This window comes from Tinamus guttatus, unplaced genomic scaffold (assembly GCF_059628265.1).
Source record: "Tinamus guttatus ecotype Peru unplaced genomic scaffold, ASM5962826v1 Tinamus_guttatus_pri_ptg000125l, whole genome shotgun sequence".
Taxonomy (NCBI): domain Eukaryota; kingdom Metazoa; phylum Chordata; class Aves; order Tinamiformes; family Tinamidae; genus Tinamus; species Tinamus guttatus.
In genome coordinates this window covers 6024327-6039011 of record NW_028288659.1, presented here as the reverse complement: position 1 = coordinate 6039011, position 14685 = coordinate 6024327, and the positions used below count along the sequence as shown (strand labels likewise).

Genomic DNA, 14685 nt, shown 5'->3' with positions numbered 1-14685 from the left:
CCTCACTTTTCACCCTTTGCCCTGTCCATGGGAATGTGATTTGAAGGGTGCTGGATTTAAATTTAGTAAGGGGAAATTAGGTTTTAAACAACGGACTTACATGGTTATTTAGAGCAACAGGATGTCTGTGGAACTCCATGCCACAATATATGATTGAAGTCATGATCTCACCATGTCCTTAAAAGTTAACGTGTATATGCATTAAGAAAAGTATTCTGTGTGATAAAGATACCTGTGAAGAAGATATCCCAATATGCATCCACAGATTACCATATAAAACAACTTCTACCTGAAGGAGGTTAGGAAGTCATTTTGTCAGTGGACAAGTTGTTTCGATGCTGAACTAGTAGCACCTTCCTGTGCAGGACGTGGTGTTACCCTTTAGCAGAGAGGTGCGAGGGGAGGCAGGGTTTCTGCTGCCTCATGTTGGGGCTGGCTGAACAAAGATGCAGCTAATGTCTAAGCTTGACATATAGCATGGGAGATACCGACTTTCTGAAGAGCAAAATAAAAATACTTCTCTTCCCCCTTCCCGCAACAATAGGTCCAATTTAAAATCATGAAAGCCATTCCCTTCTTTGTCTCAGAGGTGTCTGAGTGGTGTGGACTTTGGTTATATGCTTTCCTTTGCAGCGGTGGAGATGCAAAGCTTCTTTTTATATGAAATAGAAGTTCTTTCGTAATTGCTGTGCTCTAGAAGATGGGACTTTATGATGGGAAACCCCACTGGACAGCCTAAGATTCATGATTAAACGACGAGAAATGCTGAAGTCTCAGATTCTCAGTCAGCCCTTCCTGCGTGGGTCTGGAGGTGTTGCCAGCACCAGCGCGGGGAGCGGAGGGAGGAGATCCCTGCTGCACATGACGGCAGGAGCGGCGGGTTTGATGAAGAGGGAGGTTTGCAGACAGCGTCGCGTCAGGAATATCCCACGGATAGTCCACCCTCCCGCTCCCGCCGCCCGAGCCAGGGGGAGGGATCTCGGGCGCAGGGCTGAGCGCTCATTAGTGACCAGGGCCATGTCGCTCGCTGCGCGGAGGGCTGGCACGGGGAGGCAGATGGCTTCGCCTGCCGGATTTACATAGTAATGAGATTCAGGTCACCGTCGCTGTCTTTTTCTCTCTGCGTGTTTTTTCTTTTTCTAGGTGTCGACTGGTGTACAGGGATGACAGAATGGGAAGGAGAGGAGGGAAATTAACCCCTTGTTTCTAAGCAGAGATTGGTTTTGGAATGAGGAGTGTGTGATGATGAGCAAAGGAAGTGTGGGGTAGGAATGTGGCAATCCCAGATGAAACTAGAAGAGCGCAAGGAGGCTGCTTTTTAATTTAAGTTTCTGGAATGTTTTGTGTGGGAATGGCACAAAGCACCCTGTGGTTAAAAATCCCTGCATTTCCCTTAATTTTTACATTCTGGGTTACTAGCTTGAGAACAGGTCGTTTTTGGCTTTTATCATTACAAGTCCATCCAAATTTGGGGAAATTTATGAGCTGAAGATGCATATGGATTCTTGGTACAGGGCATTTACTTGTTTTTTTTTTCTTTTTTTTTTTGAAAGAAATGTGCGTTTTGCTTGGCTAAAGACTTGTCTTCACATGACTGTGTAATGGTGTGATTAAAACGTAACATTTTCCACTGTGATTGGTAATCCTTAGGATGATCTCACTTGTGTCAGATCTTATCCTGATGGCAGATGGAAAATTGGGAGCCACGAGTCCTATTTCTGACTCTGGACAGCGGCACTTGCTTTGCTCAATAGTCAACCCCAGGCATTTCCAAAATACGCATCAGAATCCCAGAAGTCATAAGGCTCTTTTTAAAATGGTGCAAGTTTTAAAGGAATTCGGTTTTCTTTCTTTCGTTTTTCTTCTGGGTGTTTTTTTTCCCCCTCATTTTTATACTTAGAGGTTTGGAGAAAGTAAGTTTTTCTTTCTTTCTGACTGCAGAAGGTGCAGCTTTAGAAGAAAGTTTTGCAAGACCTGTAATAACAGCAGGAGAGAAGCCTCAGGGTTCCCTTTGTAAAATGGGGATTATAGTTCTTAACGGCACATGGAAGTCTGGGTTGGTGTGAGAAAAGGAAGGAACATGTAGTGCTCGGTTGTAATAGTGGGTGTTCAGTGTATGTAAAATGCAACTCCCAGTTCTTCTAGATAAAAGTTACTTTTGAAGCACAGAGTATTTGGGGCACTAAGGGCAGGATTTATCTCATCTCATCTCGGCCATGGCAGTGTGGTCAGCTTGCCAAACTTAGTCTTCTAGGCCTCTTCAGCAGCAACGGAGAAAGATTCAAACTGCCCTAAAACAAGTGGGGCAAATCTCCCCCTGGGACGTGCTTGTTGGGTGATGTTGAATGTGTGGCATGCTTTTTTTGTGCTTTTGCTTTTTCGTGCCTCAGTTTTCCATCTGTCAAATGAAGAAAGCAGAAGCTCTCTGGCCTGTGCGGAGCTGTGCAGTGTGGGCCTGGCAGGACTGCCCTTTGACTAAAGGGTGCTTGAGGAGTCTCCTACAAAGATAAGGACTGATTGACTAACACTTGGTTAACAGACACCTTGCTGGCAGCCAGCGGAGCCCCAGGCTCTGCAGGAGCAATAACTTTTGTTCTTCTTGGCTGTAGCTCTATGCGAGGCCCAGGCCGAGCAGGGCCGTTCTGGTTGCTGATGCTGACGCGCTCTGACCTCTTCCTTTGCAGAGCCCCTGAAATCATCCTCGGTTTACCCTTCTGTGAAGCAATCGATATGTGGTCGTTGGGATGCGTCATTGCAGAACTCTTCTTGGGCTGGCCTTTATACCCAGGAGCTTCAGAGTATGATCAGGTTGGTACAGATGTTACCCTAGATATTGGTAAGAGCACAGATTTTCTTTCTTGTGTCAGAGTGAACAGATGTTAACACCTTATCTTTTGCTAACGGGATGTATTTGCATATGATTTCTATCCTCTTATGTCAACTCTTTTGTTATCCACCTGTCGTATTCTAGGTAACCAATAAGTTGTTTAGTATGATGACTTTTAGGAACTGACCGCCTAAGTGAGCCCTCCATCAAGAGTAAATGTTCCTGTTGACTAGAGAGCTCTGTATGCATCTCTAATCACTGCACAGAGCAGACATCCTTTCTCCACTGTAACAGCAAGTATTAAATAAAGGTTTATTTGTTAGATTGCGTGAACTCTGCTGCATTTCATTGTCCCTTTTATGAGGGTGTATATTAAAAGCAATGACAAGAAAACAAATGTTCACAGTGGTGTAGTGTTCTAGTTAATATAAGCTGTCATGGTTCTCTCCCTATAGACTTTTATGCCCCACTTGTAGTTCTAAAACAGATCATACAGCGGCTTCTAGAGTCAAGACTGCAGAACGGTTTCCAGTCTAATAATATCTTTACAAGCCTCCTTAGCTATCTGCAAATGTATCCTGAAAGGGATATTTTTTATATTAGAAAATTTAAAAAAGAGCACAGTAATAAATAAATAAGTTTCTCACATACGAAAATATTGTTTTGGCTCTTCTTTTTAAAGCTCTGACTGAAAAATACTACTTAAAAAGTGAAATTTGGCAGGGAAATAACTTGCAGTAAGGAGCAGTGCCATTAGCAATTCCAAAGGAAATCAGACATAGCTGAAAAACTTGCATGCCTTTGAAAATCACATACCAAGCATGAAGAGTAGATTTCTTTTCTCCTCCCTCCAAAAAAAAAAAATCATAAAGCACACAGCTGAAAAAGAAATCACCGTAGGTACTAGGCAGCTAGACTGCACGGTGCAAAGTTTCCTCTGCTGAAGTACAGTGAGGGCTCCTGGGGAGCAGGGAGGCAGACGGGGGTTGAACCCGGCCCTTCACTACAGCCAGGGTCACTTTGCAACCCTCATGTGAGGCAGGAGGAGGGACCTAGGCCTGGGCAGCTGCAGAGCCGAGCAAGGCACTCGGAGTGAGCCAGGGTTGTGTTTCGAAGTCTTTGAAACCACAGGCTTTTTCAGCTTTTTTTTTTTTTTTTTTTTTTTTTTTAACCCTTCTCTGTCTTTTCTTTCAAAGATGCTTTGCATTCTTCTGTAGAACTTCCTGCAGAAAAGGAATATTAAGTTTTACAGAGTAATGCCACTGTCAAGTTTCCATGTGCCACCCCAGGCGTGTGTCATGTCAGCCTTTAATTATGTAATCACATACCTTTTCTGCTTAGAATAAGTTAATTTAAGTCCGAGGTCTTGTAAACAATTGTGTGGCATCTTCATGCTAGTTAACTGCAGGCCAGGTCAAATCCATGGAAGTAGCTCCACGACAAATGAAGTCGTATAAGCAATGGAGATGAGGTACTTCACACGCTGTGAGGATACCGATTTGTTTGAATATATATTTCGACTCAGTTCAAAGACACCCACTTCACAGTTTTCTGTTTTGAACTTCAAACTGCCCCTAGGAGAGCCTGTGCTCTCAGCTGGGAAAGAAAAAGAACAGAAGTTAGGCACAAATAATATCAAATTATTGAAATTACCTCCTGGAGGAGAGTGTGAGACACAAAAAGATGCAAGCAAGTGAAAAATAGGTTACAGTCTCTAGGTTGGTCTTCCCATTTGACCTCCAAAATCGAGGGGCTTTCCTCCTTTCAGTCATAGACTTTGTGGGAGAATATGCTAAGGGTAAGTTTCTGTAGATGTAAACGAAAGAATGTCATTGGGGAATTCTTTTTTCCTGTCCTTCCTTTTAGTGCTTTGGGGTTTTTTTGTTTGGTTGTTTTTCTGTTTGTTTGTTTTGTGATCTGAACATGCAATGCACTTTCTGTTGCCTTAAATGCCTGCTTGCCCTCCTTCAAGGAAGACGCCCAGAGATCTTCCCAGGATGAGCAGTGACTTCTCCCCCTTCTCTTACAGATCCGCTATATTTCCCAGACGCAGGGCTTACCAGCAGAGTATTTGTTGAGTGCAGGGACGAAGACTACAAGGTTTTTCAACAGGGATACAGACTCACCATATCCCTTGTGGAGGCTGAAGGTAGGAAGACGTTGCCTTGTTCATTTTACCTTGCAATGGTTGGTTGGAGGTGGCAGGAGACACTCACTTTGCCTCAGAGCTTGGATGCTGCTGCTTGCAATGCAGAGCAGGCCATGGAGTGGGTAGATCCTGAGGTAAAACTCCTATAACAAGTCTGCAACCCTAAGCTTGCCACAGAAGTCTGCAACCCATCAGCGCAGTGATGCTGCCCTGTGGGAGATGTAAGTCCAGAGATATCCCGAAAGTCTCCCCTAAGTAATCAGTGAAGTGATGGGTAATTTAAATGAAACCTGCCTTGGGCAGAATTTGCTGTGGTATCTACCACATCGTAAAATCAAAAATAAACAGGCATTTTACTCCCAACAGTGGGAAGAGCCAGTAATGCAAATGCGCCTCGAGTCCCTTGTAGCAGCGTGTGGGGCTGCGTTCGGCAGCACGTCCCCGTGGAGAGAGGCCAGGGGGCTTCCGGCTGCAAGGACGAGGTGCCGCGTCTCAAACACGTCCCCACTGTAGCTGGGAGGATGCTCTGAAGTCAAAAAGAAGAGTTAAATCACTTTGGGACACCCAGTGGCACAAAAGCTGTCCTATAAAAGTGGTGGAGATGACACTTAGGCTGCCTGTTTGGGCAAGAGGGTGGCTCACGGGCTGGAGCTGGCCCATAACCCGTAGCTGGTTACAGGGCAGTTCAGCTCAGTGCCTCTTTCCTGTTCCGAGCAGACGCCAGATGACCATGAGGCAGAGACGGGGATCAAGTCGAAGGAAGCGAGGAAGTATATTTTCAACTGTTTGGATGATATGGCACAGGTAAGAGCCCTGGTGAGTAACCAAGAGTGTTTCGTATGCTTTGGGACAACACCAGCAAAGGGGGACTACATGATTTCCCAGTGTATCCTATCGTAGTGCTTAACTTCTCTCTGCTTTAGTATCTCCACTGATAAAATGATAATATTGAAATTATACACCCCGTTAAAAGAGCATGGTGTCTGTGAAATGTGGCTATTTAGGAGTGTACCATCTCCTGGTGTGAATTCCTCACGGCTGTGAAACGCCTGCAACTGCCAGGGAAGTCCAGATACTGTAGCATTTGTTAGCAGGCATGCAGAAAGGGAGGGTTGAGCTCAGGAGAGATTTTAACATGTGGATGAAATAACGTGAGGGTTTTTTCCTCCTGGCAGCTGATACATAAATAGAGATGTTTCCTATAATCTTACTGAAAATTTTTATTTATGTTTATACATTTTTTTTTGGCTTGCGGGACACATAATTAAGTATTCAGTTGCACAGGCCTTTATATGGTAAATATACCAAGTGCCAGAGCTTGCCTGCAACCACATGGAAGCTGCTCATCCTCACTGGAGGGTGACTGAGTGTTTCATTAGCCATTGACCCAAGCAAGCTCCAGTCTGTCTGGAGATGTGACATGCACAAGCCAGGGGACAGGGTGACTGGCAGCCTCGGCATCCTCCCTGTGACTCCAGCAACTTCCCTTCCCGATACGGGAGCGTGCAGGACATGTGAGCTAGCCAGGAGTACGCGCGGATTGCCAGAGACCGGCCCAACTGCTTTTCCCTTTTAGCTGTCATCCTTGTCCTCTCTCCTCTAGGTGAATATGACAACGGATTTGGAAGGAAGCGATATGTTGGTGGAAAAGGCAGACCGGCGGGAGTTCATAGATCTGTTAAAGAAGATGTTGACGATAGATGCCGATAAGAGAATAACGCCCATCGAAACTCTGAACCATCCTTTTGTCACCATGACACACTTGCTTGATTTCCCTCACAGCACACAGTATGTGGCCTTCCTGTCCCGTGGGTCTTGGATCAGGGGTTGAAGGGGAGGAGGGTTGTGCTTGAGAGCTAGCAGATGTATCTGAGGGGCACTGTTAAAAAGTTTAAGCCCTAAATTTTAATCTTTTAATCTTTCTCTGCTTTAAAAAAGAAGCGATGATTGCCAGCTTCAAGGCAGCAAGAATTGTATTGTAGGTGCTTGGCATTTAAAACAGTGCAGAATGTGCTACATTCATTATGTAAATATTCAATAATTACATATGTTTGCATTAAAATGCAGAGGAAATTATGCAATTAGTGCTGAGTGTATCAGTATATCTCAAAGTAATATAGTCCTGATTGCTGGTGCAGTAATCAACCCTAGCTGCTAGGGGAGCCGACCCTGCCTCCCTGAGCCTTTCCATCTTGCAGGGGTCAATTTGGGGCTGCTTGCCTTTTAAAGGAAGCGCTTTCTCCACGGCAGCCCACTTTGCAGGAGAAAACAGCAGGGAAACAAGTTCAGTTTTCGGCTTCGGCAGCAGGTTTTGGTGCATCAGCTCTCCTGCCCGTGTCGGCGCTGCTACCTGCGGTATGTCGGGTCCTGTTGAGGTAGTTTTCCCTCTGTGAAAGGGAAAGCTCTATCACCGGATAAGAGCAGGTGCTCACTAGGTGGTAGTGGGTGCTTGATCTGTTCAGATCCAACCTTACCCTGCAGGGACATCTTTGAGTGTTGTTACCTATAAATAGACACTGAGCGATAAAAGTAATGCAGATGAGAAGGGAGATGGATTGCTGTGCTAAATGGAGAAAAAGTAAGTTTCATATGAAACCGTTCATAAATAAAAAATGACAGTGTTTGCTAACAGTATTAGCACTATATACAAAAGGCTTTTAATTTGTGACAGCCCCTCTTAATGTGCAGCAGTTGATGGTGTGAGATTTGAGAGATTTGTGGCATAATCCATTGCTGTCAGGAATATTTCCACTAATGAAGCGGATTGGAGCAGGTCTTCACTTCTGGAGCTATCACTTGTTGCTGCTCAGGCGAAGCCCCAGAAAGATGGAAAATGCCACTGCAAGAGGCAAGGATTTTGCCCAAATTAGAAAAGAAAGCTCAGCACCAGGTCCCTGAATGCTAAGTGCTGTGCCAGGTGCGTGCGTAACTCCAAGAAGCTGCTCCACGTTGGAGGTGGAGAGCAATAAGCTGCAGCCTGTGTGGTGGATTGATAGAAATTTAGTCCGTGATTGCCTGTGGTTTTCAGTGTAGAAAACTTCAAAGCCTCAAGAGATGCTGGGAGTTGTAGTCTCTCTTAAAAGCAAATCAGGCAGCAGAGGAAGGGGAAATGTATGGAAGATGGAGCTTCTGGAAGCAGTTTCTGCTGTGGTTGTGCTTCAGAGAGGCTGTAAGTTCAAGCAGCCCATGAGGAGTTGTTCTGCATGGTTCCTGTCAAACAGCAAAGCGAGTCTAACTCTCCTTTGCACGTCTTCGACTGCATGGATCTTCAACTGTTTTGTACTCCTCGGGCCTTTGATCCTGTTTTGCTCTGTACCTTTTCTTATCATTATTTTTACAGTGAGAACACAGTATTTTATTAACATGAATTATATGTTGTTACGTAGAATCAAAATAAGGTTGATTACTGCACTAACAAAACAAAAGGGCATTTTTTCTCAAAAGTCATGCGACATGAGGATTTCTTTATTTGTCCTACCTCTAGCAGCTTGCATCATTTCAAAGGAAATTCTGTATACAACTGTACCCCAGATTTTTACTTTTCTTTTCTTGGTTTGAAAGGCTGAAGCAAAATAAATCAATTTATACTGAGTTGTCATTCACAACCAAGTTGTAAATTGTGGAAAAATTGTTGTAATATCTGTACAAGTTTTCAGAGCTTGGAGAGCAGAGATTTCATAAAAAAATGTGGTTTTGCACAAGGTCACTATGGTATTATCTCTTAAGCCACTAAACTGCTTTAATACTGACAGTTCCACCTACCAGACACCTTAAGTCTGATAGCGGTTCCGCGTTTGCTTTACTGAGAATACAAAATACGATACTTCCCCAAATCACCATTGCCACATCAATAATATTTAAAGGCAATTTTGTGTAGAGGGAGAGGCTGTATTCTTTTGTTCCCAAGAGCTGATTCTCAGTCTGAGATAACCTCAGAACCCGGTTCCCAGAGGGAGGTGATGGCTCTGATTTGGCAGGACCTTTTGGCATGTGAATTGTCCTGTTACCTGCAGCAGGGCGGCTCACGCTCACGGCTCACGTGCTTTAAGATAAGCATCTGTGGACGTGCGCAGTCAAACACCAACAATGTTTTAACCATCTTGGCATGATCAAGGTCTTTCTCAGTGAGTTACTTCTCAAAAGGGCTAAACAGGATTTTTCAGGTCAAAAACAGTGACCTCACTTGCAAAAGCCTTCTAAAACCATATTAGACATACACCAAAGGAGGAAACATCAGTCAGTCTTCTCCTTGACACCCTCCTGGCCTTATTCAGTCCAAGTAGGGTTAACTGAAACTAATAGTGGTTAGTATTAGTGGCACATAAAATAGCAAAGTGCTTATGAGCCTAGGATGTGCCAAGCCTGCTTTTGAGGCCTCATGTTGGGCCACTGTGATAAACCGTTAACTTTCTCCGTTGATGGGTTAGTTTCCCCTTTCCTTGCACAGTGTCAAGTCCTGCTTCCAGAACATGGAGATTTGCAAGCGGCGGGTGAATATGTATGACACCGTGAACCAGAGCAAGACGCCGTTCATCACCCACGTAGCCCCGAGCACATCCACCAACTTGACCATGACCTTCAACAACCAGCTGAACACGGTCCACAACCAGGTGAGAGCATGATTGGAAGCATCCAGTGCCTGAAATGGTCCTGTCAGTGGGTCCTAGGTGTGAAACACAAAGGCCATTTTACCTGCCTGCAAAAATGATGGTGCTTTCTTGCTGTCAGCGCCTCTTCATTCTCCTCAGGCAAGCGGTAATTTTGAGGCACTGTGTGTGATTGTCAGGTGCTGCCCTCATTGCTTATGTTGTCGCTGGAGGTGATAAATCCTGCTTACCTGGGAGGTTGCTATGGGGAGAAGCTCCTTAGTCCCTTAATGCAACAAGCAGCACTGCACTCAGTGGATCAGGCAGAGGTATTTGCAATCTTACAACACTTCTGCAAATTAGTACTAAGGTAAAAATAACTGAAACTGTTCTATAGCAGACAGAGGACTGTAACAAATCATCAGGAAAGATGAGTTTAGTGGCAGTGTCTGTCGCTGGTTTAACTTCAGGTGCCACAAGCGACCCGGGGTGTGCACACATGTCCACTCTGGACAGATTGTGCTCTGCCTTGGTGGGCTCTGGCTTTGTAGTTGTACTTTGCACTCCTGTAATAGTTTTACAGGTCTTAATTTGGGAGATTATTGTGTTGACAAACCTTGTATGAGCAGCAGGCCAAACCATTAACAGGGGCGCTGTATTGCAGCAGGGACAGGAGAGCCTCCAGGGCGAGGGCTCCAGGAGGCTGAAGCGCAAGCAGTAGCTCCCGTCCTTTCAGCCTTCCTAGAGAACGCTGCGGGAGACTCGCTGTAGAGGTTGCCAGTGGCACTGCGGAGCTGGCGCCTGGTATTTTGGAAGCAGAGTCCCTAAAACTGCACAGATGTACAGAGTGTTCCAGTGCCGTTTAGAAATCCAGGCTTCGTGACTCAGTCCTTCAGCGCACGCGTTGCGTAAGGTCCTTTGGAGCAATTCATTAAGCAGTTACGTACAGAGGTGGGTCGTGCACAGGGTAATGCACCAGAGCGCTGGTTATGAGCTCTGCTGTCTGTTTGTGACTGTTCCCGAGATGCTGACTGAGGAAGAGGTTGGAGCTACGTACACGCTCCCCAGCCCCAGCTGGCGGGGCTGGGGCAGCCTTAGCGCCGCGGTTGCCCTCGTTTCCTCGCAGCTCGCGCTGTTGCGATTCTCTGCTCGCAGAGCAGCGGTGACAGGGAGGTCAGGGAGTACTCCCCGAGCCCTCCCACGGGGCGTGTGCTGCGAGCGGGACGGGTATCGCCAGCGTTCCTCGAAGAAGCAGTAGAAACACGTCTGGGAAGAGAGTTTCAATCTGAACAAGCTCCAAAGCTTGCGCCATCCTCTTCCCCCTGCCATCTGGTCTGGCTCCTGGATGCTCCCTGCTGGTGCAAAATCTCAAGGCTTTGCCCTTTCTCTCTGGCTGGGACTCCTGAGCCTAACAGTATGTGAGGTGGCTACTTGGTGCGTTGCACAGAGAGAGTAGGGAGGCAGAGATGTTTGCCACCGTAGCCTGAGGTGCCGGCGCAGCCCCGGTACCCATCGCGTGCCTGCTGGTGAAGAGGGCAGCGAATGATGCGGAGCCCACTGCCTCCTGCAGCCTCCTCTCCATCTTGTTCCTGCAGTGACTGTGGGATGAGCGTCATCCGATGCGTGGCCAGCACGGCCGGTGCTGCGTTTGGAGGGGAGCGCTGGCAGGGATGGGGCAGCAGGGCTCCGGTGTGCTGGATCCTGATCTCTCAGACATGTACACCAGGGAGTGTTTCTACAGAGCAGCAGCAATGCTGTTCAGGGGCTATGTTGCAGACTCAGTCCAAGTAAAATAGAAGTCACCCTAAGATTTCTAAATGTTTTGCAGAAAGCTTGGCTGAATTTTGTGGCTTTTTGGAAATTTGTGCCAGAATTTCTGCTCTGAGTGATTTTAACATTAAGCTGAGTGAAATTTGGGCTTTATAAGTATTACTACTACCTAATACTATGCCTTCTGACTCCTCAAATTCAAAACGTACTCCGAGAGGCATGAACTGCCATAGGTGAAGGTAGAGGAGATGCTGCAACGCGAGTTTCTCCTAGAGCTGGGTGTACAAGGGGAGAGCAACTTGGTCTGGGGATGGTAGCACTTCCTGTACCTGTTTCCCATATTCTGCAAGTGAAGGCCAGCGTGGGGACAAACGGGGGACATGGTTCTGCTTTGGAGAATGCCCCACATGTCTGGGTAGTGCCCGTGGCATTGTCCAGAGGCACTGCCCTAGGTACCGCTGCGGTTCTCCACCGAGGACGTGCTCCCTTCCCTGCTTCTTGCTTCCCTGCTCCTTAGTGTCCTGTTCTGCTCCTTAGTGTCCTGTTCAGCTCCTCCTTTATTTTTGGTTTGCTGATTTTTATTATTATTATTTTTTAATACAATTTTACTTTTTGGCGGGAGGGGTTTTGCTTCTTCCAACCTACCCATCTCCCTCATTTTTGTGTTGTTGTTTTGTTTTTGTTTAATTCCCATCATTCCTTTAGACCACCAACCTGGCTCCCACCTCCTCCAGTGCCACTATTTCCTTAGCCAACCCCGAAGTCTCCATACTAAATTACCAATCTGCACTCTACCAGCCCTCAGCGGCGTCCATGGCTGCGGTGGCCCAGCGGAGCATGCCCTTGCAGACGGGAACTGCGCAGATCTGTGCCCGGCCCGACCCCTTCCAGCAAGCTCTCATCGTCTGCCCACCAGGCTTCCAAGGTAGGGGAGAGCTCCGCCAGCTCTCAGCCAGCCCCCAGCCTCCTCCCCACTGCTCTTTCATGCAACTCTGGTTTGGAACAAACTTATAAAAACGGCTTAATAAGTATCAGCAAAGAAGTCCTTGCAGATTACTTAGGCCTCAGCAGGATAAAGTGTTGCGAGTGATGGAGCTCATGGGCAATATGTTGCCTTCGCGCTGTGGGTTGGACGTGACTGGTCTAAAATGTTGGGCATGGAATGTGATTCCTACCTTTTTCTTTCCTGAATGGAGCTGTTTGAGGAGCTTCTGCCTCATTACGGTAAACATGAAAACACTATCCCCCAGCAGCCGCACATCAGTATGTAAATAAGTGGTTAATCACTTCTCCATGACTCAGGTGTTTAAAGGGGGAATTAGAAAGTTAGTGCAGCAGGGATTATGGTGCTGTTGGGGATGAGTTTACCCTGCCGGCAGACACTTGTGGCCTTTTATCACAACGGTTGCATCAGCAGCTTTGCCTGTTTATACCAGCAGGAAGTATGGACGCTCCCAGGCATGGACCCAGGAGTATGGCTCCCAGGTTCTGTGTATGGACTCACAGAGCAGATGTGCCTGTCTGGACTGGGCACGTGTACTGCAAGTGATCCCAATAACTGCACAGGAGCAACTGCATCAGGAGCAGCTCTGAGGACTAGTTCCTGCTTTGGATTTGGGAGTGCTAGTCCACTAGTGTTGGCTAACTTAGCTGGGGTGAGCCTGTAACTGACAGTGTGTGGATGCCCTGTCTGGCAACCGGATCTGTAATGATCTGTCTTAGTCACTTGTCCTTCTCTTGACTTTCCATGCTGGAGCAGTTTTCAAAATCTAGCCAGGTATCTGTAAGAAGTAAATAGACTTCTGAATAGAAATCTGTAAATAGACCATGGTTCCGCTGGTGCAACTTCTCCTCTTTATTTCTCCAAGTCTGTCTGTGCAGCAGTCTCCAGGCACTTATTAAATGTTCTCCAGGACTGTCAAAGCCCCTTTGAGCTAGGAGAGTTTTAGGTAGACTTTTTGTACACAGTTAACATGAAAACAGTTCAGAAATGGCTTATTAGAATATGTAAGCTGACATCTTCCACTTTATGTCTTGAGAAAGCTCTAAAGCTGGGGATGTGTGTACCTCTGCCATGCACTGAGTGCTGGAGTGGTAGCCTTTCTGCAGCACAGTTAGGCTAATGTGTGGCTAAGTTTGGAGTGCATTAGCTTACACTTTCTAATCAGAGCCTTTAAATATGACTCTTGAGAAGCTGTTCAAGAGCAAATTACCTGTCCAAGCCAAGGCTGAGTGAATACTCAGTTCTGGATTCCTGTCCCACTTTCATCACAATCTTGAGAGTGTTCCCACAAGGTAGTGTTTTTCAGCTAACAAGAAACATTTTCTGTTGTTGAACCAAGAACATCCAGGAAGAGAAACTGTTCCCTTTCCCACTTCCTTTTCTCCCAGTACACATTGTATTGAAATGTATCCATCAGGTTTGAGGTGAAAACATGAACTCAGTTAATCTGTTAATGTCTTTAAAAATGTATTTTATGCACCCTTATGCACGCATCATGTTTTCCAGCATCTGATGGATGTCCTTGGGTTGGAATGGTATATGTGGGACTCAGAGAGCCTGATTTTTCAGAGGTCCTGAACACTCTAGTTTCAGTGAACATCAGCTAGTGCCTTAGACGCCTCTGAAAACCAGACCCTCTTTCTTCAAGGAGTTGTTGATGTCTAATTCTGTGTTTTCTGTGCTCATGGAACAGGGTTACAAGCCTCCCCTTCGAAGCACGCTGGGTACTCGGTTCGGATGGAGAACGCCGTTCCCATCGTCACTCAGGCTCCTGGGGCCCAGCCTCTCCAGATCCAGCCAGGACTCCTCGCACAGGTAACAAGCTCTGAAGAGACCAAGCAGAGCAGGTGCTTTTCATTATCTATCTGGAGGATGAGGATTTGTTGAGGTGCAGTTTGGAGATTAGAGCAGCCGTATAAATGTCTCCAATTTTGTGTAAAATGTCTAGCCCTCTCCCAGTTCAACACTGAGTTCAAGGTCTGGATGGGTAGATGGATGAGTAGAAAAAGTGTCTCAAAAAGTGTCTAGAAACCCATTCTTTCCTCCTGCTCCTCCATTGAAATCAGCGGGAAGCCTCAGAGGAAGTTGTGTCAAGCCTCTGTGGACAGGAGAGGAGGAATCAGCAGGAACCTTGCTGAATCGTCATGAACTCATGATCTCTGCAGCAGTTTCTCTCCAGGAACTGTAGTCAATTGTATGCTGCTGAAAAACATCTCTCATGCAAGTTGTGAGATAGACGATATGAGAGAGAGAGAGAGAGAGGTGCAAAGGGACAGAGGCAAGGACCGGACAGCCAAGGAACTCACCTTGGCAGTCACACTTCTTGGCACAGTTGCACAAAAGATCCTAA

At 46.4% G+C, this 14685-nt stretch overlaps 1 protein-coding gene across 4 annotated transcripts in view; it reads left to right on the top strand.

Moving 5' to 3' along the window:
* HIPK2 (homeodomain interacting protein kinase 2) overlaps positions 1 to 14685 on the top strand; it is a 117846-nt gene that overhangs the window by 82240 nt on the left and 20921 nt on the right. Inside the window, exons 3-9 of one of the 4 annotated variants that reach the window (XM_088521597.1) lie at positions 2685 to 2808; positions 4857 to 4976; positions 5694 to 5780; positions 6580 to 6764; positions 9424 to 9586; positions 12131 to 12257; positions 14029 to 14150. In XM_088521597.1, coding sequence (XP_088377723.1) covers positions 2685 to 2808; positions 4857 to 4976; positions 5694 to 5780; positions 6580 to 6764; positions 9424 to 9586; positions 12131 to 12257; positions 14029 to 14150 — 928 coding nt within the window. Of the gene's footprint in view, positions 1 to 2684; positions 2809 to 4856; positions 4977 to 5693; positions 5793 to 6579; positions 6765 to 9423; positions 9587 to 12037; positions 12258 to 14028; positions 14151 to 14685 lie in introns of all 4 variants that reach the window. The other 3 variants (XM_088521595.1, XM_088521596.1, XM_088521594.1) reach the window with 3 other exon arrangements.